At 31.4% G+C, this 27341-nt stretch overlaps 2 protein-coding genes and 1 long non-coding RNA gene across 7 annotated transcripts in view; 1 reads left to right on the forward strand and 2 right to left on the reverse strand.

Moving 5' to 3' along the window:
* The window catches only part of LOC128200619 (uncharacterized), a 38055-nt gene extending 33552 nt beyond the window's left edge, over positions 1-4503 (reverse strand). For 3 of the 4 annotated variants that reach the window (XR_008252808.1, XR_008252810.1, XR_008252807.1), the window contains exons 1-3: positions 2531-2590; positions 2332-2428; positions 1167-1270 (exon numbers count right to left, since the gene is read on the reverse strand). This is a non-coding gene — a long non-coding RNA (uncharacterized LOC128200619). Of the gene's footprint in view, positions 1-1166; positions 1271-2331; positions 2429-2530; positions 2591-4249 lie in introns of those variants that run through there. The other variant, XR_008252809.1, reaches the window with a different exon arrangement.
* A 668-nt stretch (positions 4504-5171) lies between these two features.
* On the forward strand, positions 5172-12988 carry LOC113517233 (uncharacterized). Its single transcript, XM_026901837.3, has 4 exons — positions 5172-5753; positions 8920-9206; positions 9564-11452; positions 11999-12988. Exons 1-4 carry the CDS (start codon positions 5428-5430, stop codon positions 12482-12484), a joined length of 2988 nt encoding a protein of 995 aa, XP_026757638.2. The 5' UTR covers positions 5172-5427; the 3' UTR covers positions 12485-12988.
* Positions 12989-15571: 2583 nt separating this feature from the next.
* LOC113517594 (CAD protein) overlaps positions 15572-27341 on the reverse strand; it is a 36638-nt gene continuing 24868 nt past the window's right edge. For both annotated transcript variants that reach the window (XM_052894617.1, XM_026902311.3), the window contains 9 exons: positions 26537-26678; positions 25776-26049; positions 24676-24992; positions 21442-24583; positions 21157-21261; positions 20171-20419; positions 18016-19776; positions 17550-17933; positions 15572-17122 (listed from right to left, as the gene is read on the reverse strand). In XM_052894617.1, the coding sequence (XP_052750577.1) occupies positions 16916-17122; positions 17550-17933; positions 18016-19776; positions 20171-20419; positions 21157-21261; positions 21442-24583; positions 24676-24992; positions 25776-26049; positions 26537-26678 (6581 nt within the window). In that variant the 3' untranslated portion in view covers positions 15572-16915. The remainder of the gene's footprint in view (positions 17123-17549; positions 17934-18015; positions 19777-20170; positions 20420-21156; positions 21262-21441; positions 24584-24675; positions 24993-25775; positions 26050-26536; positions 26679-27341) is intronic.

Here is a 27341-nt window from a genome sequence, read left to right on the forward strand (position 1 = left end):
CCCAATTATTATTTGGGGTCGGTGTAATATGTTTTTATCCATATTACAAAAAGTCTTTTAGTTTTATGACCGGCCGCCTGACTGACGTCAACCCTCTTTTTTGGACATATCAAAAAGAAATGTCTAATACAATTTTATTTAAGAAAGAGTTTGTTAAAAAATCATTACTTACAGAACTACTTGCATTACTTCATGCAGGTATATTATGGCTTCTGATGTGGCTTACTATACTCTTATCGTGCTGTGTTCGCCCGTCTCTCCGTCTATCTGTCCGTCCGTCCGTCTGTCAAAATGCTTGTATCTCAGCAACTACTAATGCCATCAATTTGACATTTGGTTGGGATAGTTTTACATATTGTTGATTCACACATATTGCGACATAAATAATTTAAAAAATAACTAGGATTTTCAAAGGGATACTCAAAATTTTACTATGAACCTACTAGTCAAGTGGGATAGCAAATGAAAAGGCTAAAATTATTTGTATGATGCGTAGTTTTTTACTTATAATAAAAAACGTAAGAAAAGCAGACTGTCTCTCCACTCTTATTTCTAAAGTTTATGAAACGAAAAATCTGAAATCATTTTAATTTATAAAGGTATACTTGATGAAAACGGAAAAAATAAATAATGTTTCCAACTAGTACCGTATTTGTGAAATTATCAAAAAATCTCCAGAAAAAATTTTATTACGCAGTCCATCATTTAATCACAATTATGACCCCAAATATGAAATTACGAATTAAAGTATCCACAATAGGAGCGAGTGAGGTAATGAGATTTACCGTGTGGTCCCTGCATAGGCCACTTCTGTGGTGTCGTAATAAGCAACTATGATTCCACGAACAGGAAGAGGAGATTTTTATTTCGCCCTTCAACTATTCAATTTTGACTGTATGTTACGTGTCTTCCTGCAATAATTTGATAATTTGTATTAGCGGCTCCATCACTAGAGATCAGGTCTACCTCCTTCCCTCTAGAAACCAAGGTAGTTAATTTTTAGTAAAATCACGAATGGCCAACTAACTTGCTTTTATCCTTACCTATCATTACACACTGGTGCTTCACCGATCGTAGTGTTTTTTTCTAATTTTTTTGTATATAATTTCCGCAATAAAAGATTATAATAAAATTTACTTACTGTAGGCATATTTTAGAGTGCTTACCTCCAGTTGTTATGTGTAATGATGTAAATCGTTCGGACAGTGTCCGTGTCGTATTACTTCTGTCTGGGAGTATACGTATAATTGTGTTCTATTAAATGAGGTACCTATTAAAGATAAGATATATTTATTTGCATAAACATGGGTATAGTACTTTAATTATACGGAATAATGGTTGAATTGTAAAAGACACCTAGAATGCCGAATAACCATTAATGAAATGGTTATAATAATATTGTTAACAGTAACTCTTACTTTAATAACCATACCTACATATCCTATCTTTGATATATATAGCCTATTTTAGTAATATAAAACATGTTGTTTACTGAATTTTGTGTTATTGTAATATAGCGAAACTGCACGAAAATATATATCTAATTGAAGGTATCGGTGTCTAAGATACAGGCTAGGCCTATTTTAGACGCTATTGTGCTGGGCATAATGTTACATTTAATTACTGTAAGCCCACGACTGTATATTTTTATGTGCAATAAATCTTTTATTATTATTATTTTGAAAAGAGCGAAAAATTTTGAAAGAGAGAAAAATGATGATATCATTATATCAGCTATTAACTGCTAAACATAAGTCGCAGTCAGGTTTTAGAAGTGTTCTAAGAGGGACACTGCTGCTCATCCCTCGTCCTCCCTTAGTCGCCTTCTACAACACCCACAGGAAAGGAAAGGGTGGCCTATTCTATGCCGGGACCACGCGGCCACGAAAAGATCGATACTTACAAATAATCGAAGATGGGGATTCAAAAGATCGATCTTTGATCATAACAGAATAAAAAATTAAAAGAAATATTTTCTAAATATGGTTGTATGCTTTTTTAATTTGTTGTAACTCAGTTATTTAGAAACCGATTTCGAATATACTTTTTCGTCTGTATATATATTAACTAATTTTATCAAAATCGGTTCTGTAGTATAGTTTTTTGTAGTATGTTTTTTCCACTATTGAAGACGGTATTTTTTTGTGTAAAAAGTCTATTATGAGAGATGAGTACGATTACATGCATGTGTATGGCTGAGCTTCAAGTCCAGAGCAAGATGTGCGATGAAGAATCCATAACAGCAATGGTAGCGGAAGATTTAACGGTAGGTGTAAGTGCAGGACAATACTGGAGATGCATTTTTTAATTGACCTGGAAGACATCACTCACTTGTAAAATTGATGTTAGGTTGCTTCTTAGGCGCCACGAAGTCTTGACTAAAAAACAACGGTCTTGAAATTTATCTATGTATCGGCACTATCTGCATCTAAAAGGATATAGTTATCGTTTAAGATATATCAGTCTGTCCAAGATTATTAATAATAAAATATTAAGTAGCTAATCTATAATAAAATCTGGAATTTCCTACATAGGACATGGTTGGTAAAGTGTTTTCTACACTACTACTCTATTATATATGTTACACGCTTAAAAAAACAACTAAATGAAACGATCCGAAGTTTTCAATAACATATATAGGCATTTTATCACGTTATCAAATATTATTATTAATTAAAATTATACAGATGCTATTGACTTTTACATTTCCATCTCTTAAATTCAAATAAAAATTTTTCTTGACAATATCTATCCCAAATTTACATTGAAATTGTTTTTAATTATCTGATTACAGCTAAGGACAAAAAATATAGATAAATAATTGAGTTATTTAATTTAAAAAATAGATATTCGAAAAATATTATAAGACATGCAGTGCAAATATAGTTTTATACGATCATATACTTAAGTTATGAACTCATGACGAATATACTTGCTACTTATTTATAAATTTGATACGATGTTTATTAAATTGTTATAGGACATTTTTAAAGGATGAGAACAGAATGGTAACCTCATCTGTGCTATTAGTATATGCTGGTGATGCAGCAGTGAGGAATGATGGAAGGAAATAGAGGAATAATTTTACATTCCAGTTTTTTGAGAAAACATGCAGCTTGATTTTTTTTTTTGCAAGTTAGAATGACAAACGAGCTAACAGCCCACCTGATAGAAAGTGGTAACCATTGTCAATAAACATGAGCAATACCATGGACATAACAGAGTATACTGTTGCGCCCATGATACCCCCCATGCATTGCCATTCCTGAGGATTCAGGTGTTATTCCTCTGTACCCTGTAAATTCACTCCATATCTCACCCTTCAAACTGAAACACAGCCATGAAAACACAACTGCTTCATGGTAGAAACACGAATGGTACAGAGGCGTCCAAGCAAATCACTTTTTTTGTGGTTGCCAACTCGCCTGCTAAATGTGGCAATAATTGGCAAAACTCTCATTATAGGGAAGGCTTATGTTCAATATTGGACATTTACTTAATGAGTGGAATAGAAAAAAATTCAATAGTAATAATATTTAGTACTAAATTCTGTTTTATATCAGTACAATGCTAATATGTAGTACTTATTCTAAGGTTTTAGATTGCCTACCTACCTTATCAATTTCAAAAGGATTAAAATATGCTTTATATTTATAATGTTTAAGACTTATAGTATTCTTGTCTGTACGTAAACTGTTAGGTACACATGGATAAGGAAGTATGCCTTATAGTAATAAACATCATATCTCATCACATAAATCAATAGATATGTTTATTACATTTCTAATCGTTATAAAAAACATATATTTACATAGTATTTTGGAATAGGAACATAATTATGTAAAAGTAGTATAATTCAATCTAAAATAAAAAGTACCTAGTCTTTTTATTTTGTTCAATTAATATACGTAGTACAATTCCCAAAGAGGGTTGACGTCAGGCAGGTTGCCGGTCGTAAAATTAAAAACCAAATCTTTTGTAATATGGATAAAATCATAATACGCCGACCCCAAATGATTTGGATAAGGGTAGGAAGATGATGAATATACGTAGTACAGTTAAATCTGAGTAAGGGAGAACTGGATAAGCGAGAAAACTATTAATAAGAGTATATGCCAGGTCCCGTCATTACGACCTCCTAAAACTTTTATAAGAGAATAATATAAACCTGTATAAATGACACTAATTTTTCGTGCGTGAACCGACGTCACGGACGTATAAGCGGCAGATAAACTTATTTAATACTTACTATTTATGACTCGTTCTTAAATTTCGAGGAACTCTTATTTTATTCAAATTACCAAACGTGGTGCGTGTTATTGTTTAAATAGTTGCTGTCTAGACTTTCTGAAAAATAAGGTTGAATTTGAAAATCAGCTTGAAGTTGAACCTAGCTATGATGAATGGGTAAAGCTTGTGTCCTACGATACTATTGGTAATGTGTCAACGCCAATCTTTGAATACCATAACCTACCCAAGTTTTTTTAATATGCGGTGGTTGATTAAACCATGATATAATTTATAAACTTGAAAAACACGCACAAAATGTAATAACATAATCACAAAACGATAAACAATTTTTTTTAAGTAAATGTTGTAAGATTTTAAAAATATTTATGTTCAGCTATTATTTCAATAAATAACACCCACATACGTATTTTCTTTCGAATTTCGTACATATTAGCCGTATTTTTATAAACCTCTATAAGTGAGATAGACCACTCCTGTAACTCTGTAAGCTAGAAACTCGAGTTAGTGAGAAACATCTATAAGAGAAACCAGAGATCGCGTTTCCTTGAGCTCTCACTTATCCAGGTTCTACTGTACTTAGTTTTATTTTATTAAGTTTATTTATTTAAATCATAGTTAGTAAATCTGTAATTTAAATAAATAAACGCTTTCACATTTAGAATGTTAAGTAACGACAAAGATTTGTGTCGAATGCTATTTTCTATATGCACAACCATACTCATCAGATTTTCTGTTTTTAAACTAACTATATACTATTATAAAACAAATCTATAGTTTAGTAATTTGAGAATAAATTAACTAACCTGTAGGTAATTACATTAAAAGACAACAATGCAGCTGTAATCAATTTCCTCGATTACTTATTATCAATTAATCAATCTGCTTTGATAAACATGGTCGGTAAAGTCGTACTTTTTTATGAATGTTTTAATATTAGTGTCAATCGAGTTTTTATAATGATCGCACATAGGAACTGCATTTTTTCTGTTTAAAAGTGAATTTATAAACATTGTTTAGCGTAATTACAATAACCTCTAAAAATTATCGTGCACCAGGATGCCGGAGGCACAGTTTTATAATATTTTATCACAATTAAATTCATAACACTGTCGTAAAATTTATAACAGTTTTTTTTTTAATATTTTGCTTGTTAATATTTATTTAAAAAAATTCGTGATGGGAAATATGAAATCGAAAAAGTCTAAAAAGGAACCGGAGAATCTGTTTGAAAGGGAGCGATGGAACGAGCATTTGCGAGAGCACAAAATAAAAGTGAAGTCCAATCCTGGAAACAGAAGGCCGGGTGTAATAGAGCAACCAGTGGTACCATCAGGGATGGCCCCATCTCAGTTGGCGGCGCCTCCCATCCCGCCGCCGGCGCATATCAGGTCCTACGATGACGAAGCTCTGGATAACATGCGTCGTCAGCTGCGTTATGACATTAATGCATTTCTACTTAACAATATCTTACTCTCGGTGCAGTTCTTCGACAATTACGAAAGGTGAGCAATAATTTCAGTTAATAAATAATTAAATAAATAAAAATATACTCATGTCGAACCATGACGATTGCGACCTTTTAACACTCAACTATACGAGTAGTACGAGACCGTAACGTTACACCATGTAGGAGTAATTTGTTTATATGTATGCGATCGTTACTCCTAAACTTCTCATCCCTTGCAATTATGGGTGCAATGATCTTTGATGTAACTAGCCCATTGCTAGTTTAATTTGTAGATAGAAGTATAATATAAGTATAATATCGGTTATTTAAATATGTCTTTTGATATCTTCGTTTTGTATTATCATGTGGCGAAATCCCTAGCAAAACTTCCGTGTTTATTATTATTATTGAAAAATGGGCTTTTGTTAGGAAGAAAAATCTGTGACATTGCGACTTTTTCATAATCTTTTGTGCTCGCCCTTTTTTAAAGTTCGCTGCTTATTCCTATTAATGACAGATGTTCTTTGTAGCGATGTTTTTTTTATCTCCTCAGGATATAGAACGTGTTTTGCAAAGGAGATATATTGTTTTTGTATGAGTGGGCTACAGCCACACATTATTTTATTTATTTATTTACAAGAAACATAGTAATTGTATAGATGTTACAACAAGTATAAGTCCTCATATTAAGTGCTGCGGCGTTTCTTCCCCATTGAGTCAAAATCTGTAAATACATTTTGGGCATAAGCTTAGTTGAGCCATATGCTTGTTTAGCTTGCAGTGTCCAGTGAGAGGCTTTGTTAATACACACTTTCATGTATTATTCTACCAGTGTAAACCTTCATTATTTTATAGGGTGCCATAAGCAAGTATTTCATATTTTTAGATAGATAGATAGATACTCTTTATTATTTTCTCCAAAAGATTACAATAGTAAACTTATTATAAATATAAACTATCATATTTTAATAGCAATTATATTTTAATTTAATTTTTACTGTTTGTTTTTAAAAATCTTTTTTTGTTAATTATTATTTTCAACTTTTTGAAATGTCATCATAAAATATTCTTATTGAATTTCCTTATTTAATCCATTCTCATTCAATTCCAAGATGTATGATGGTCATACTCATTATACCATTTTAATATGTCAGAAACGTTATAGTAAGATGAAAAAGCGATCGAAGATTTAAATGTCAGTGTCGTATCATTATAGAGATACAGGAAAGCTCATAGGTGACTTTGTTTTCTTAATTATCAGAGGGAGACTTTGTACAAAGTCGATTGCTTGGGTACTTCTGTCCCATTCGTGTTTTAACCGTGAAGCAGTTGTGTTTGCATGGCTGTGTTTCGATTTGAAGGATGGGATATTTTTAACGGACTTGAAAGAATGATGTGGTTTTCAATTCGGTTGCATTTATTTTTATGTTTATTACTTTATAACTCCGTAATTTATAAACCGACTCTGAATTTTTTTTTCATCTAAAAAGATATACTTTTTAGTTCCTTAAAATCTTATCAAAACTGTTTTAGTAGTGTTTAAATAAAAATAAGTGGTTTTGAAAAAATCTTTATGAGTGCAATAAATGTTTGTTGTAATCAAAGTCTCTAATATGACTTGTACCAAAATTTACGTTACGGCATTTCGTAAATTTTTCGTTATTATTTATTTAAATGAATAATGAAATTATTCATTTAAATGTGAACGCATTACGCATTTACTTCTATAATGTGAAAATATATCTGTGTCTCTAGCGGACAATGTCTGAAACTCAAATTTCCATACAAGCTTATAATTAATATAAATGTAAAATAAACAATACTATTGATAACTACTATTGATATTATAATACTATTAACTGTAACAATACTATTGATACTAGTTTAGCCTAGGCAAAACTAGTTTGTCCTGAAATCAGGTTTGGCCAGTGACAAATATAAATATTTAACAAGTATTTTGTTTCGATAGGCTTGACAAAAATATCCTTCCTTTTTAAATAATTAAATAATAGTGTGATAAATTTACTTTGATTATCAGTTCTTAATAAACACCCAAGGGAAAGTCCTATTTTACTGCTGTTAGATAAATATCTACTTATATAAATTACTCTTGGAAATATAAGATAAGCAGGCAAGTACATTAAGTACTTATGCACGTTTTAGGAATATTTATGTAATTTCTTCAGTATAATACTTCGGCACAAAAATTATGACATTATGTTTTTATGAAAATTTTATAATTTTCCATTGCTAGTTTATTGTTGCTTTCTTATGGAACAAAATTTTATTTGTCAAATTCGAACATAAGGATTACAGTTTTTTACATTAAGCTAATTATGGATCAACATAACAGAAAAACTTTAAAAATTTCTCACCAAAGAGGTTAAAATGATATTTTTTAAAGCCATCTATTAGTATCGAGTATAATATTGACTCTACAAGCTAAAACAAATAGTTAAAAACGCTTAAAAGTGTGTAAAATGTTAACGATTAACGTAACATACAGCTAATATATGCAAAGCAAATTAAGAAAATAGCTGGCTTGTTTATAATTATTTAAAAACTGTATACTTAATTATTTTTTAATAATATATAAACGTAAGTAATATTAATACTTAATAAGGATATTGATAAGGTGTATTCGGCGGAAGAGTCTACTATATTCCATTGAATATATACCTAAATGTAATTATTTGTCTTGTTATTCATACTATATCAGTTACCTATGTATTGAATCTCAATAATATCTATTAGATAGGCTTTGATCCAATATGTTTTAAAGATACCGACTTATTATAAGATAAAACTATGTACTTATCTGCCTATATGTAAGCATATTAAATGATAACAAAACATATTTAGGTATATTTTTATCTCAAATATTTTTGCGGTGATTTTCAGTATTTATTACTAAAATTGCCCTTTCTTATATGTATATTTATTGATTATATTTATATTTAATAAGACTACATATATTAGCTATAAATATACTGTTATACGACATTATGTAAAAACTGCTGGACGTTTTATCTTAATTTGTGATCTAGAAATGGTATATTCCATTAGTTTTCCTACTTCTGAAATCCATGCATTCGAAGTAGCGGGCAAGAAACTAATATTGGAGTATAATTAATCGATATTATATTGTACTATTTACAAAATTTGTAATTTCTTAATTTTTTTTTGGAATTAATAGTGATTGAATCTTTTTTTTGTTTCAGAGAACTTGATCATTTGCATACTAATACCGTGGATCGGGAGCATATGATCAATGAGGCTATGGTTCAACACCATAAACACGTGTTCTTTGCGGATCGGTTACAAGAATGTCTCCACGAATTTGTGCGCTACCAAGGGAAACAAGGGCAGAATGAACCACTTTTACCACATCGACTTTTCGTGATTTATGATAATATAGAAGCCAGTGAGCCTGGTGATACCTCAGATTACAGTGCAGTTCTTGATGCACCATTTTATAAGTTATGCATGCAAGACACCAAAGAACCAGGTAAATTAACTAATAAAATACGAATAGATTATATTATTGAAAATTAAAAGAAAAATTAATCTACTGTAATTGTTAATTACAAAAATCATTACTCTTCTTTGTTTAATTTTTTTTTTGCTTTGGAACACTACACTAAACTATACTATACTTTTGATTTTCAGATTAATTTATACAATAATTTCTCTCACAGATAGATACAGTTTCATAATTGTCTCTCAAAATAATCAGACTACTTTAAAAATTACAACGACACCGTAACATATTCTTTTATTTCATATTTTGTTATAATTATAATAAAACGTATTATTATTATATAATGAAATTCTAATTTAAAACAAAGATTTTTGTATTTTACAGGATTCGTTAAACTAAAGAAATTAGAGGTTTTAGGAAGTACTTATACGAAAGAAACTGAGAAGAACACGGAAAATACAATAGATTCTGATGACACTGTCTATACAGATTCAGAGAGAGAGTCAAATGCATCAGATGATTTTCCGCCTTCATTAAAAGGAGAAGAGCTGTTAGAAAGTATTAGAAACAGGTTAAATGAGAACTCCACAGAGATAAATTTAATATTGAATAACGCAAATGTTAGTACACGTATGATAAATGTATCAGACAGGCGATTCAGTGGTCCTATAAAAAAAGTTAGTTTGCAAGTTCAAAAGAGTAATATTTCAAATGTTAAGAATTTTCGTAAAGTAAATACTACAATAGGAGAAGATATCAATAATAGGAATCAGAACCGTTCTAAGACAGATACAAAAGAAACATTTTACGAAGGTGAAAAATCCAAGAAGCCTCTATTAAAAAATAATACAAGGGGACTAAGTGGCCCGACAAAGGACGAACAATCCAAATTACCGCATATTGATAATATATCTGAAGATACTGAAACATCTGGTTATAGATCTACTTCTAATAGTAGCCGTCTTAATGAATTAAGCGAAACAGAGTCTGACTATGGATATTCGACTATTACGGAATCAAGTACACCAAAAAGAATTGAACTTAGTGTACGAACAAATTCTTCATTAATATCAGGTACTTTGCCCGAAGATGCTTGGATCTCAATATATACACGAGCTGATCATTGGAGCGAAGAAGAAGAAGAAGAAAATATTGAAAACTTAGAGTCTAGAATTTCTGAAGCGCATTTGTATGAGACTCATTACTATTTAAATTCTGTGAGATTTATGAGAAATTTTGTTGATATTTTTATTACAGATTTGGGTATTAGCTTAGGTTTGTCACAAGAGGTTGTGAAAAATGCCTTAACCCAAGGTGCGAGTATCTATTGTGATACAGTATTAAATGGAAAAGATATACGCTTTGAAGTATACCCTGCTCTTATAGCAGCTTGGCCAAACGCAGCTAATCAATGGGTAATTCGAGAAAGAAAAATAATTCAAAATCCTAGGACCAATTTAAGTTATCAATGGCCTACTAAGCAAATGGTTCATAAAACTATTGATTTTGGCTGTTTTCTTGTACCTATTGGATACAGACCAAAAAGGGGACTAAATCCTGACCAGCAGTTGCAGTGGAAATTGATATTTCCTGCAGCAGAACGTTTTTTGGAAAAATGTTTAGCCCATAGTCATATTCGGTGTTACTTATTTGCGCTGGTTTTATATAGAACATTTTTGGAAGTCGAAACATCAAAAGTAGGAATAGATGCAAGTCACATCAAGAATCATCTATTCTGGCAATGTGAAGATAACTTTGCAAAATGGCCCGAAGATCGTCCAGGAGAATCGTTGCGATTATTTTTAGAAACGTTCTATGTGCACATGTGTCAAAAGAGATTACCTAATTATTTTATGAACAATTGTAATGAATTCAAAAGTATTCCCAGGCCATTATTAATGAGGCTTCAAAGAATTTTAAAAAATATTTTAGAAAGCCCAGTACCGTACGTTTTATGTGCAATCGACAAACTAAAATATGTTAAGACAGAATTTTACCCTAAATTAAATTGCCATAGACTTTATGCAATTTTAACTTCCAAAAATCCATTGCGTGTAATTAATCCATCAATTACCACCACTGTTCCATTGACTTCTAAAGACGTTTCTGACAGTGATGATGAAAATGAACAAAATGTACAGGAAAATGCCAAAGCACAGGATAAGCCATATAGATGGAAGAAAGAAAAACTTAGACGACTTGAAGAACGTAAAAAAGTGTTATATAATAAACACAAGACTGCTACCAAACAGAGAAGGGAAATAAATCCTAATGTTAGTATTTTTTTTATTTTTTTTTTATTATTACTCTTTATAATTAATAAAAATGTGTCTACTACTGTAATCACAGATAATATAGATTTTAATACGTATATTAATTACATTGCTGTTTTTTGGTATTTCGCTATAAAATATTATTATTTCTTTATAATACTTTATATTATTAAGATTATATTATAGTTTACATAATTTTAAATGAAAAAAAATCAGGAAAAAGAAACTGATATTTTCCGATAAGAATTTCCACTGGTTTTCAGTTCAGAATAATGGTCTGAATTCACTGTTTAAATTTTTGGCAACCTGCCCCTTACACATTGTATATGACATGTTTATATTTTGCTTGTTTAAATACAACATAGGGACGAACATACCACTCAGTTTAATTTTGTTTATAGTTCCAACTTTATAGAAAAAAATATATTAAATATATCATACAAACTTAAATAAAATATATGTACCTATTCAACCAATCTTTTGTAACAACTATCGGAATCGAGAGCGTTGATGTTAGAAAAGCTAATTAAATAATTTTTATTGCAGGTTATATTACCGGCAAAAATGGAAATGGAGCGACGACGTTTAGTACTCGAATTTTTCATACCTCACTTTATTGCTATGTCAAGATCAAGTGAAAAATTTGAAGCAATAGGTCAGGCTATAATATACTTGGAACAAGCTCAAAGACTTTGTTTGCTTTTATTAGAGGAACCTGGAGGTGATATAACAGCTAATGAATACATGGATGTTATTCGTGACAAACTAGCGGATTGCCAGCGAAAATTAGCAAATCAAGTAGGCTATAAATTATCAATGAGAAGAGAAAGCAACGCAGATCGTCCGCTGCCAAAAGCCATCAAGAAACGCAGGCCAAAGTTTGACAATATTAATGGTAACAATTCCCCTACTGAGACACCTGGAATCACACCATTTTCATTTATTCATGCGGCAGATATTCATGTTGATCATAAATCCTGTACTCATGTACAGCTTACAGATATGGTAATTGAAGAGGAATCTAGGTTATGAGAATGTCTCAAGACATATTAGATTGAAAAATATAAACCCATGTATCATTTATTAAAATTTGTCCGTATCTTAGATTTATATTATACTAATGTTGTTAAATTTATGTTATACAAGTTGCTATATTTTTCAGTCAAATAACGAAAATTCCAAATACAAGGCAAGCATTTTAGAATAATTTTCAAAAATGTATTTCCACGTAACTAGGTATGTTTATGACTACTTTGGGATCACGGAGGCAACAAATGCTCATTTTTGCATAAATAGATAGATAAGTAAATAAATATTGCCCTCTATATTATTTATATTGTTATATTACCATAATAACAGTTATGATATAATTGATATTATTCTAGTTGACCAATGACTGGATAATTTTCAGTACTGCATGTATAAATTTATTTAAACTAACAATTTTTTAAATTACCGCTAAGTAAAATTTTGAATAATGCTGATTGTTATAGGTAGGAAATAAGCATGAAATCATGAATGACATAAAATACCCCACAGCTTCAGAACATCTCGTTTATAGGTCGGAGTAATATTTACAGGACCACAATTACCAAGTTTAGAAAGATTTTAAATCTTGCAACCTACATTTTGGTTGCCTGAATTTCTGATAACGTCAATATACCCTATGTAAGGGGCATTGTAAATAAAATTTGCTAATCATTGCTCTCATATTTATAGCAATACTATAAAATGTAAAAAGAATAATTTTATTATTGAAACTTATTCGTTAAAATTGCCTCGTTAGAGCATTTTTTAATATTAATTTTACCAGGTGAAACAGTTTTGTTCAATTTGCCTACATAAGTACCACAGTTTCACCTATTTGTGTCGTACTAAGTTGTTGTGGCGTTTCGATTATTATAAGTTTTAACTTTTAAAATTGGTGAATACTTTTAGGTTTTCCACATGGTTATTTATTTATATTTAAATTCTACGTTTTATTGATAATGTATTTTCTTCATCATCATTAAATCAGCCTTTAACTGTCCACTGCTGAACAAAAGCTTTTTGGCATTAGTTGCTACGCTTGGCAGGCCGATTGGTAATGACAGTCAGGTTGTGAAAATGTTTTAAGAAGGACGTTGCTGCCCATTTCTGGTTCTCCCAGAATCACACGGCCTACATGGCCGTTTTATTGCATGACTATTATTATAGTTGGTGCGCTATGAAAAATGAAAATGGTTTAATGAATGTCATTTAGACATATCTAAAATTAAATCGAGCTGGTTATGTAGAAAACAGCCATATTTTACAGACATGTCAGGTAAGGTGGCTATTTTTTGCGTAATTAGCTCCAAATAATAGATTGAAATATTTTACCTTTCGATATCCCTGTAATGGTGTAATTGTGATTTAAAAGTTTATAATTCAGTCTAAGACGATGTTACGATTATTGGTTAGTAATGATCTGCCCGGGCTCCGCGCGGGTAGATAGATATATGTAAATATAAATTAGTATTTTATATTAGTTTTAATAGACAAATATTGATGCCTTGGATTACATTATTGTAATTTTCGTAGGGATCTTTAATTTTTTGTAAATAATATGTAGCCTTTGTTAGTCGGTAGTGTTATAAATCGAAACAATTTTTAATTAATTAGTTTTTTTTAAGTAGTTCTTGTTTTTATTCATTACAAACAAACAATCAAATCTTTCCTCTATATAATGTTAGTATATAGATAATATGATAATTATATATTAATTTTATTCACGACTATGTCCTCCTTTGATCTCAAATACTAGAAACTTATATTTTTTCCAAATTTCATGATAGTTCTTTAAAGTGGATAAAATGTCAAGGGATAAAAAATTACTAAAAACGATTAAATATTTTATATGCGTTTTATTTTTAAATGACTAAATTGTTAAAAATATACCTACATGTTTGTAGTATCAAAATTATTTATTTATACAGAATAGTAACTGTATTTCTCTCGTTGAATCAAAGTGGTAAATTAAATTTATTTAATAAATGACATAATAATCTACATACATTTAAGTGACTAAATATATTTTTACATTTAATAATAGCACTCAATAATATTCATAGAATAATAAAATATCTATCTACATTGTATCAACATAATTAAAAAAGGGATTCACACACTGACTGCTGCCTCTGTGGCAGAGGGGGGAAACCACGGCGGTGTGGGTAAAAGTGGGGTCAGTGTGTGAAGCGCCTAAGTTTTTTTTATAGTCTGTTTCAATAGGATATAATGAAAATATAGTCCAATTATATTGACATCCTTACAGAACAATCAATCAGTTAAGTGATTTTCTATTCGTTTACATTTTCATTAATTTCTATTGAAACAGATTATAGAATACTACTACTAATAATAAGGTATTACCTTATCGAATGTTTGTATCAACACTTTTATATTTCAAGCATGTGTGTGTCTGTGTGTATGATTCATATGATGATACGTACTTAATAATAAATTATTATTTCGCACGCTTATCACATTATATAGTTATTTTTTCTACTTGGAACTGTAGTAAACGGTATAAGTTAAATAAAATATTGACATTGTATAAAATATGGTTGTAATTGAATTTAGATGTGTAAACATTTAAGATATATTCATGTAAAGTTCATTAGAATCTCTATTTCATAATAAAAAAAGTAATAGTTTTTGTTTATATTTTTTTGTAAACTAAATATTATATATGCACATATTTATACGCTTATTATTTCTATAAAATATAACCGTGTTATTCTTCATTACGACTCCTTTATATTTTGTATGACAATTAGGTGATCAAAAGCAATCTTTCCCATGAAATATAGGTAAGATTGATATAGAAAATGCTTTTTATAGAAACCGGGTCACATGTTCGACCGCGAATTTTTCAGTTTCTTACCTTTATTTATATAATATTTATATTGTAATAAATATACAAGATAGGACAATAAAGAAGAACAAAGACAATGTATGTTCTTATTTTCAATATTCATTCTATGACTAGTTAGACTAGACATTCTATACCTAATAATCTGTATTTTGGATCACTCTTTGCATGGACTGCTCGTTAAAGTGTTAGAAATAGATAGATCTTAGACAAAATAATCGATTTTTGGAATTAATTCGAATTAAAAGTTTGATATCAATAAAAATCGATCTTGATCTATTCATGTGCATGTTGACGTTTAAATAAAAGGAAAATGTGCGTAAAAGGAACTAAGAATTTTCCGAAAAAAGGAAACTTACACAGATACGAGTATATACGGAAAATAAGAAAACCACAAACACGTAGCATAAAATGGGATATATCAATCTCGACCTATTAATCTTTTTATTCAAAGATCGAACCAAAAAATTCAAGACTGAGATTCAAAAGAGATATTGAATAGAAATTGGAAACCACACCATTATCTAACAAGCTTTCAAATATTTAAACATCATTTTTGGCTCGTATTCTTAATCTTTATTGATAAAATTATATAAAAAGGCGGACTTTACATAGCATTTTTTACAGGTCACCTTTAGGAAAACGAAAAACAATTGGGTGTAGTATAGAGAACCTGCTATGGAAAAATTATAGGTATATATGTATATTATATAGGTATATAATTACAAAATGGATCCTTTTTATATTAGTGCATTTAAATTACTGGTATTATATATATAGTTATCTAAAATATGAATATTGTAGGTATAAATAAATAACAATAGGTGCATTTTACATACACCTATATAAAATAATATAATAAAATGATATTGTGGTCATTATTTTAATAGTAGAGTTACATTTATAGTTTTTACATCAGATACATAAATGATTTTTATAAAATGAATAATGTTAATTTGAGATAAATTAATCAGACTTCTTTAAAAATAGTAAAATATATAACATTTCTTGTTTTTAAATTTAAACGTAATGTAAATTATAAGGATCTTTCGATAAAAAAGAACCTTTTTTTTATCGAATTGTTTAATGGTTTCTCTGCGTTTATTGATTTAGAAGATTGTTATTCCACCTTACGTGTCTAAATACTATTTTATTCTTTACAAAAATGTCAAAATAATAGTTAAATCACAATTTATATTTTATTGATTTGGCATATAGGTACGTACCAATTACTATAAATGCTTATTAAGTATATACAAAATTGGTCAAATTAAATGCATACAGGGAGGTCACGTGTACAAATTACTTTTATTACTTACATAATTATTAATTGAAATTACTATTTACATATATGTACTACATACATCTTAATAACTTAAATTTCTTACTTTATAAACATTTCATATGAACTATTCTATATCACGAACCTAAAATTGTATAACTAGAATGGCAAACACGGAATGTGCTGTACTTAGTCCGCTTACTGGACTTTTGCTTATTGGAGTTGAACTTAGGTTTCACAATTATAAAATGGAATTTAAATTCTATAGGAGTTTTTTTCCAACATATTACACAAGAGGGTTGACCCCAGCAACCATGGCCAAGAGAGCCATCCTTACGTACATGCCGTACTCAGCTTGTCTAAAGTATGCCGCTCGAGGATCTGAGTCGAATTCAGGTGAGATCTCGTCCACTCGTGGTAGAGGGTGCATCACTACCATCCGCCGGCGAGCTCGCGTCATCAACTGCGGCGTCACTACCAGCAATCCACGCATCTGTTAAACAAACAACATGTATATAAAAAACCGAAATAGTTACTAATTTTAAAAGTAGGAAAGCGAATGAAATGGACCTCTTTTAGATGACGTATTTACATAAAACATATATCAATTTTTAGGTTAGACTTTCAGAAATACAAAGTGAAAATCGCATTCAATTTGGTGCAGTAGTTTTTGAGTAATGATGAATGATGAAAATGAGCATGTATCAGACAGAAAGTTTCTAAAAATTATTGTTTGACATAATGCCATTAGACATTTTCTACCAGTCAATCATCACGTGGCCAGAAAGAATAAATGGCGGTGCATTGGTCTAACAAACCCAATTTTAGCTAAACCAATTTATTGCTCCTTTTAAAAATTCTTCCATATTTTTTTTCTTAAATCTCTATAAACATCCAAATAAAAATAAAACTTATCTTACTTGTTCATATTCTTCTGTACTTTGAAATCTTTCGCGTTGAATTCTTGTCATGTACAAAACATGAGTATCAGCCAAAACATCTTCTAGACTATCAAAAACTTTTTGCGATATGCCTTTTTGTGCTACAAACTCCATTATATGTTTTGGCATTCCAAGACCTGGTGGACTAACGTACTGTAACTGCACTTGATACAATGTCAGCAGACGAGCAAGAGAGTGTACAGTGCGACCGTTCTTTAAATCTCCCACCATAGTTATAGTGAGTCCATTTACTGTACCAATCTCTTCACGTATTGTAAATATATCCAATAAAGCTTGTGTAGGATGTTCACCTACTCCATCTCCTGCATTAATGATCGGTTTGCGACAATGTCGTGATGCTCGCTGTAAATACAAAAATTTCTAATTAATATAAATGAGACAGTAAAATTTCTATGTAAAAATAGTAGGTATGTTTAAAACTCACTGCAACTGCACCAGGTTCTGGATGTCGAAGAACAACAACATCTGAGTAACTTGCCATTACAGCGACACTATCTTCTAATGTTTCACCTTTTTTGGCTGAGGAACTAGTAGCATCAGTATGAATGACAGAACCACCTAATCTTTGCATGGCTGCTGCAAAACTGCAACTTGTACGTGTGCTTACTTCATAAAATATAGAAGACATGACTTTTCCGCGTAATATATCATCCAAATATCTACCTTTATTTACGCTAGTCTTCATAAACTGTGCCAAATTGAATATATCATTGAGAGTTTCTTTACTAAAAGAATCAACAGTTAAAATACTTTTTCCGAACAAGTCGCTGCGTTGGCGGTGAGACATTGGTATATGCGGAGGATTGTAATTTGAACTACTATCACATCTCTGTCTGATTGTAGTTAGTAAAGGTGATCCAGATCTTAAACCTGATATTTCATTAAAATGCACATTTAATTTATTATGACCCTCAGGCTTAGCTTCAATTTGATCTAATTCAAGGTCACTAAGTCGGCTCATTTCTCCTGACAAATGTAAATCTAATGCAGAGTTTGGTCGGCTTTGTTCCTTTTCTGTTTTTTCGATGGAATATATTGGAAAAGTTTGTTTTTTAGGAGTAGGCCAATCTCTAACATTTTGACCAAATCCTGGAGGTATCAAAATTTGCCCTTCAACATAAGCTATTTCACCACGTAATGTTACACGATGAATAGCACCACATACTTGCATGCCTGCAAAAGGTGTCCATTTTGATTTTGAAAATTCCATAGCAGATGGTATTGTCCATTCATAATCCATGTCAACTTCGACGTAAGTATTTGGTTGTTCAGGAAGGTTAAATATTTTTCGAGGATTTCTATGAAATTTATTTATAACGTCTTCCATGGTTAATCGACCTTCATGAACAGCATTTAATAATAGTGGTAAAATTGTTTCTAAGCCAGGAAATCCTGGTGGTGGTTTTTCAGAATCTTTCTCTTCAACAGTATGCGGAGCATGATCTGTTGCAAAAACATCTATGATGTCCATATTTTTCCAAAGCTCTGCTTGATCTTCAGGACTGCATAAGACTGGGCGTACTTCAACACGACCCTTTCCGATCCTATCGAAATCTGCTGTACTTAAAAACAAATGATGTGGGCATACTTCACAAGTTACTTTTAAACCTCGCTCTTTGGCAGCTTTAATTATTAAAATTTCTTCTTTTCTAGCAACATGACAAATATGTATTGGTCGATCAAGTAATGATGCCATAAGAATAACTGCTCCTGTCTTTTCGCGTTCTGCGTGAGCACAGACTGGGAACTTTTTTGGCCAGTTCTGGAGATGCCTCTGCCAGATGATCATGTCATCTAGTGTCAGAGTTGTAAAAGTCTGATTCAAGTACATTTTTAAAGCTGCAGCTTGAGGAGCTAACTCAGCTACAGTATCACAGTTACTTGACGAGGCTCCCACAAATAGAGCATAATCACACCGGGCACTAACACGAGCTAATGTTGAGACATAATCGTATGAGGAGCGATCAATGACAGCAGGATTTGTATTTGGCATAGCACATATCATTGTAACACCACCAGCTAGAGCTGCGGCGGTGCATGAATCGAAATCTTCTTTATATGGAGCACCTGGTTCGCGGGCATGTACATGTATGTCGATAAATCCTGGCAGTTTTATTATGTTACGAGAAGTCATACAGTCTGTGTGTGTTTTCATTGGTGGAGCATCGCCGCATTGCTGCATTGCCTGTTTAAAATATAAGATAATCAATCACAAAGGTACAAGAAATTATTTCGTCACACCTTATTGTAAATATGAATGTGATAATAAAAACTATTCTTAGCTGCTTAAGTAATATTTATCTATTAGAGTATTTTGGCTTCCATGCTGCTGCGAGATCATATTATGTTATCTATATCATTTACATACATACAATATATAAAGTTGATAAATTAACAAACTGCTGAAATGGTTGGACAGAGACATGATATTTTGCAGCAGTTTCTATTGTAACGTAGGCAAGTGAGCATTGAGAATCGTTTTTTGTAAATTCCCACAAGAACGGCATACAACATGTACATATTTAAACATAAATAAATGTACGAGTAAAATTACTAATTTTATCTGCATCCATACGAACCTTTACAAGCAATTTAGCACATTTAACATCTGTTACTAGTGGCACAGCATAATCAACAGCCAGTCTTCTTGTGCGATATCCGTGGGTGCTAAAGGACGATACACGTCGGGCTCCTCCTCTCATAGGCAGATTTATTACTAAGTCTAGTTGCCGTCTTGCCATGAAATCTGCTAAATGCATAAGTTCTCCATCTGACCTTGCGTCTTCAGGATCTCCAATGTGGTCGAATGTCCATTGAACGCTTTCAATCTGATATAAAAAAATAATTGAAATGAAATGAAATAAGATTAATTCGTAAAAAAACATAACTGTACTTTTTTAACTAATATTAATATTATAGTTTTATAAGGGTACAGTAATTATGGTTTTTTTATTTATATATTATATTTTTTATATATATAATAATTGTATTTTTATTACTTTTAAAATACGTTAATGTTAATATGTTAACTTTTTTTTCTTTTTTTTTTTTATTATTATCAATAAAAATACAAGTTACAGAATTTATGTTACATTAGCATTCAGAAACCACGTAGGTTTATATTAATACTAAATACATTAAAATTATTTAAATTGTATTAAAACCATGCAAGAAGTATCGTTTTAATTTATACTTGATGTTGCTAATAGTAATGTTATCTCGTACATCGGTGGGTAGTTCATTAATAAATCGAGGAACCAGGTAGTCAGCCGTACGCTCACCATAACAGTTATTTACGCGAGCGCTATTGGTACAAAGTTGCTTCCGTGCGACCGCCCTCGTATATACAGCATGATTAATTTCGTTCCAATATTTTTTTGTTAAAAAAGTTTTCCTTAAGAAATGTGTATTTAAATTGTAGATGTACAGGTAAAATATTGCAATGTCGAAAAAGACCAGTATCATCGTATAGTATCAACAACTAATTGTTGTATCAGCTTTTTATACAGGCATATTTTAATTATAAATACATTAATATATATGTAAAAAAAGATATTATTATTACCTCGACGCCATGTTCAGTATAGAAGTCTCCAGTGCCCATACTAGCATATAGTTTGTAACCCATTTTTTGTAAAGCACGTACACTTGGTAACAATTCTAATTTGTGCTGTAATATATAAAAACAAAATACGTTAACATTATATTTAGCATACTTTCATATATTATAAACATTTCACTAATAGTTTTATTCATAAAAAAAAATAATTGTAGATTCAAAGAGCTCTTTAACTCACAAATACGTCAAATAACACTACTGACCATTTAAAATAAGAAACTATTTATTTACCTTAAATGTTCCCACAGATAAAAGTATTGCTTTCTTGGGTATTCTAAAACCAGTACTCATTAGTGATTTTAAATAAGCTTCGTAACGATTTTCACCAAAACACGCTACTTCACCAGTAGATGCCATTTCAACTCCCAATGTAACGTCAGCACCAGATAGTCTAGAGAATGAAAATTGAGGCACTTTCACTCCCACTTTTCCGCAGCCAGTCATTACATCAACAGGTTCAACAGGTATATTTAAAATTAGCTTAGTAGCCATGGCTACAAAATCATGATCTAGAGTTTTCGATACAAAAGGAAATGATCTCGAAACCCTAACGTTGCATTCAATAACTTTTAAATCATTATCTTTTGCTATTAACTGCATATTGAAAGGACCTGTTACATCAAGCGTCTCTGCTATGATGCTAGCAATTTCTTTTATTTTGTCAAATGTTTCATTGTTAATATCTTGTGGCGGTGTAACTAATGTTGCATCACCAGAATGGACTCCTGCATTTTCGACATGCTCAGAAATTGCCATGCAGTAAATAATTCCGTCTGCAGCAACTACATCAACATCGATTTCTTTAGCATCCATAATAAATTTAGAAATAACAACAGGATGATCCTTGCTTACTAAACTTGCTGATTTTAAATAAGTTTCCAACTCTTGGTTTGAGTGTGCTACATTCATAGCAGCACCACTCAAGACGTAAGATGGTCGTACCAGACAAGGATATCCAACTTCTTCACAAAAGGTTATTGCGGAATCAAGATCTGTAAGTTCCTTCCATCTAGGTTGCATTATGCCTTTTCTGTCCAGCATACGTGAAAATTTAAATCTATTTTCTGCATTATCTATCATATCTGGCGAAGTGCCTAATATTATTGCTTGTTGGCGATGAAGATCCATAGCAATGTTATTTGGTAGCTGTCCTCCCATTGATAATATAATTCCATTTGGTTTCTCGATGTTGTAAATATCCATAACGACTTCGAATGAAATTTCCTCGAAATATAATCTGTCACTCATGTCATAATCGGTACTTACAGTTTCCGGGTTGTAGTTAACCATTATTGTTTTTTTACCTTGTTTTCTCAATTCTCTCAAACATCCAACAGCACACCAGTCAAATTCAACTGAGCTACCTATTCTGTACACACCTGATCCAAGTACCATAGTAATTTCACCTGGAAAATCTAAATCGTGTGTGCTAGCATTATAAGTCAAGTATAGATAATTAGTATATGCAGGCCATTCTGCAGCAACTGTATCAATTTGTTTCACGAATGGAGTAATTTGAAATTCTTCCCTTAACTTTCTGACGGCTGCTTCTGTACTTTTAATTGCTGCTGCAATTTGTTTATCAGAGAATCCAATCTTTTTCGCTTTTTTTAATATTTCAAGTGTTATAGTTCCTGTATCAAAAGTTGTCAAAGTCTTGTAATAGTCAATGATATTCTTAAATTTTTCTAGAAACCATCGGTCAATTTTAGTGAGTTCATAGAGCTTTTCTACACTGTAATTATTTTTTATTGCTGCCGCTAAAACAAACATACGTTTATCTGTGGGTTCTTTAAGTTCATTTTCATCAACATTTTTTATATTCGGGTCAAATCCATTAACATTTTCATCAACCATCCGCAACGCTTTTTGAAAAGCTTCTTCAAAATTTCTACCTATGGACATGACTTCTCCCACACTTTTCATAGAGCTTCCGATCTTAGTACTGACTCTGTTAAATTTAGCCAAATCCCATCTTGGTATTTTCACTACGCAATAATCCAAACTTGGTTCAAAACATGCAGTAGTCACTCCTGTTACTGAGTTTTTTATAATGGGTAATGGAATACCTAGAGATAATTTTGCTGCTACATATGCTAGAGGGTAACCTGTTGCTTTACTGGCCAATGCAGAGCTTCTAGATAATCTTGCATTTACTTCTATAATATAAAATTCTTCTGAATTTGGATTGAGAGCGTATTGTATATTACACTCGCCAACAATGCCGAAATGTCGTATGACTTTTATGGCCGTATTACGTAACATATAATATTCTCTATTTGAAAGTGTTTGACTTGGAGCGACAACAATTGATTCTCCTGTATGTATACCAAGCGGATCGATATTTTCCATATTACAAACAGTTATACAATTATCATAGGCATCTCTCACAACCTCGTATTCTACTTCTTTCCATCCTTTTAAAGATTTATCAATAATTAATTGATCAGAATGTGATAAAGCATGATGAGCGAGTATTTTAAGCTCTTCTTCGTTGTTTGCAAAACCTGAACCTAGACCTCCTAAAGAAAATGCAGACCGTGCCATCACTGGGTAACCAATTTGTAAAGCAGCTGTTAGAGCTTCATCTACCGAAGTCACTGCTGCACTAGGTGCAACCTTTTCTCCAATAGCGTTAATCTTTTCGGCAAATATTTTTCGATCTTCAGTATCTACAATTGACTGAATCGGAGTACCCAAGACATTCACGTTATACTTTTCAAATACTTTAGCTTTTTCTAATTCTACTCCACAATTTAGAGCAGTTTGCCCTCCAAATGTAAGTAAAACGCCAGTTGGCCTTTCGGCTTTAATAACTTGTTCCACATATTCAGGAGTGATAGGCAAGAAATATACTTTATCTGCTAATCCTTTAGACGTTTGAACGGTGGCTATATTAGGATTAATTAAAACAGTCTGAATTTTTTCCTCCTGCATAGCCTTTACACCTTGAGATCCTGAATAGTCAAATTCACCTGCTTGGCCTATTGATAACCCACCAGAGCCAAGAATTAGTACTTTTTTCGGTCTTTCTTGAATTGTAGGCACAAATTCTAATTTTTTTGTAATCATTTCATCAACGAGTTGTGGTTTTTTATTTTTATATGATATCACAGATTCAATAAATATGTCGAATAGACATTCCAGATCTGTGGGGCCCGCAGTATGTTCGGGATGAAATTGAACGCTGAAATAGGGCATTTTCTTATGAATAATGCCCTCGTTTGTTTTATCGTTTTCATTAATAAATAATGCTTTCCAATCAGCTGGTATACTATTAGAATCCACTGCATATCCGTGATTCTGAGATGTCATAAAACATCTACCTGTTCCATTATGAGTGCACGGTAAATTGTGACCACGATTTCCATAGCTGCAATTAAAATAGCAACAAATTTATAAATATAAGAAAAAACTATTATTATCCATATCATAAACTATTTCTAGAATGAAGTGGTGTATTACCTCATTTTGAAGGTTTTACAACCAATTGCAGTCGATAAAAGTTGATGCCCAAGACAAATGCCAAAAATTGGTTTGATATCAGTTTTGTTATTTATGATTTCTTTAATATTTTCCACTAATTTTTTGCAATTTTCAGGATCACCTGGGCCATTACTGATAAAAAGACCATCGTAATTATTTGGATTGAGTCTATGGTTCCAAGGCACTAAGATCACTTTAGCGTTTCTTCTGACAAAACATCTTATTTGATTGTATTTGAGGCCACAGTCTACTGCCATAATTGTAATTTCTCCGTTGGGGTTGAAGATTTTCGGTTCCTGTAATTTTTTCAAGGAAATATGTCAATTAGTAATAATGATTATCATGCATATAAAAAATATATTATTTTCATCTTTATTAATTATGAAAAGGTCTTAAGGGAAAGGATTAAGGGAAGATATTGTAAAAAAGCGATGATAGATCGCAGAGTTAATGAAAAATAGTATATGTTAATCAAGCAACAACAATTAGACTACTTATACCACCTTACTTGTACTTAGACCAAGACCTTATACTTAGACCAAGTTGAAACGAGGGTAAGTCAAGGCGACACTATATCAACTTATTTAGTTGATTTAATTAGATTTAATAAAATCAACTTTAAGAAAATCCTTGAGATTAATAAACGGAAATGATGCCTGTAATCTATCTCGATATATTTATAATATATTGATTGCGAGAAGCTTTTAATCTGTTATTTGTAAACGACGCAGTACCTTCTGATTGTGGTTAATATGGAAGAATTGTTCACCATTGTCGAAAATCTATGGAATGAGTTAGCTTAATAATGAAACTGACCTTTTAACTGAAATTTGTTTTAGTCTGTTTATTACATTATTGTAGAAGTAGTAGGGAGAATTGCTAAATGAGGAAAAAATAAAATTTTATAATTAGGTAGGTCCCTGCACCTACCTTATTATAAAATTTCATTTTTTCTATTACAACTTACTCCAATTTTGTAAGTTGGTAGATTTTAGATTTCATCAAATTCAGTTCAGATATTTATATTGCATTATTATTTATATTTATAAATTAAAAGTAATAATTATAATAATACACACCGTAACAGACACTTCAGCTACTAAATTTCTTTTGTTTGGATCAGATAGCGGTGGGAGGGGACCAGTAGGCAGTGTACCCTGTACTATCCGACCTAGAGTTACGCCAGCGCGTAATCGGCAGGTCAATGCTCTCGTATCAATATCGCAAAGGCCAGGAATTCCATGAGATGCCAGCCATGAGCCCAATGACCGACGTGCTCTCCAATGGCATGCTCTTGTACTAACTTCGCCAACTATTAAGCCTGCAGCCCATATACGATTTGATTCGAACCATCTGCAAATAAAAATGAAAAAAAATTTGTAGTTAAAAAAGAATTTTCCAAATCGGTTTACAACCGAATTGAGAACTTCCTTCTTTTTTAAGTCGATTGAAAATGTCTATTAGTAATAACGAGAGTAAATTTTTCTAGAAATCCAAGTGGCATAAAACTTCTAATTTTTTATATTCAGTTTTCTATAATTGCTAATTGCAAGACAGATATTGTTAATGAATAAATAAATAAATGAAGTATCTATAATTATTAGTGAAATATTCAATTCAGGTTATTAAGTAATTTAGGTATCACACTAGGTATATACTTCAATTATATAGTCCATTAGAAATATATATTTTTTTTATTCTCGAATAAATTTTTAATTTAGTATTGTATGCACATAAAGTCGTTTTTTATGTTTGTGGGAGAGGCATACTATGTTCGGCAGTGGTTAGTAGGCCATGACTATTTATTTTCAGAATTATAAAGAAATTTGAATATATTTACCTGGGCAATCCATGTTCATCGATGTCCTTTTCATCAGGCACACCATAGTTACCAATTAGTGGGTATGTGAGGACTAACAATTGTGCGTGATATGATGGATCCGTTAAAGACTCGGGGTAACCCACCATACCGGTCTGGAAAACTGGAAAATTAAATTGCCATCTACAAATATGCTGATTTAATTGGGGTTATTTTATTTTGAAATTATTTTTTTCTAACACTAGCCATTTATAGCGGCATTATAATGAATTGTACATATTGTACGAATCAGCAACAAAGGAAGCTATGTGTTAAATTGCTGTATCAGGGGAATAGGAATTGTTAACAATTGGATGAAGAGATTTTTAACAAGCCACAGTGCTAGCAATGTAGCCTATTAGGTTGGCCTTCACACGGTTTCCCTGAGAAATCAACGAAGTAAATACTTGAATTTGTCACGATGGGTTAACTGACATGCTTTCATCCTCACCGATGATCTCTCACGAGGACTTCGTTTATACCCATAGCGTAGGCGGGTCTACCACTCCATTTTCACCCATTAACAAAAACTTCTATACCATTAGGGGACAAGGGATTGTTAGTAATAACCGCTTCGTGATTCCCCTGGGAACCCATGTGATTGATTTATTGTTAAATTCGTCAAGACTGGCCAATTGACCCGCTTCATCCTTACCGGGGTTACCATTCCATTACTATCCATAAAAAACCGCTATATCACTAAAATAGCCAAATATTATGAGATATTACAGCGCCATTCTATACAGTGACAATGAAATATTTTTAATTGTTTAAAAATGATACTCAC

This window comes from Galleria mellonella, unplaced genomic scaffold (genome assembly GCF_026898425.1).
Source record: "Galleria mellonella isolate WM207_F2 unplaced genomic scaffold, CSIRO_AGI_GalMel_v1 utg223, whole genome shotgun sequence".
NCBI lineage: Eukaryota > Metazoa > Arthropoda > Insecta > Lepidoptera > Pyralidae > Galleria > Galleria mellonella.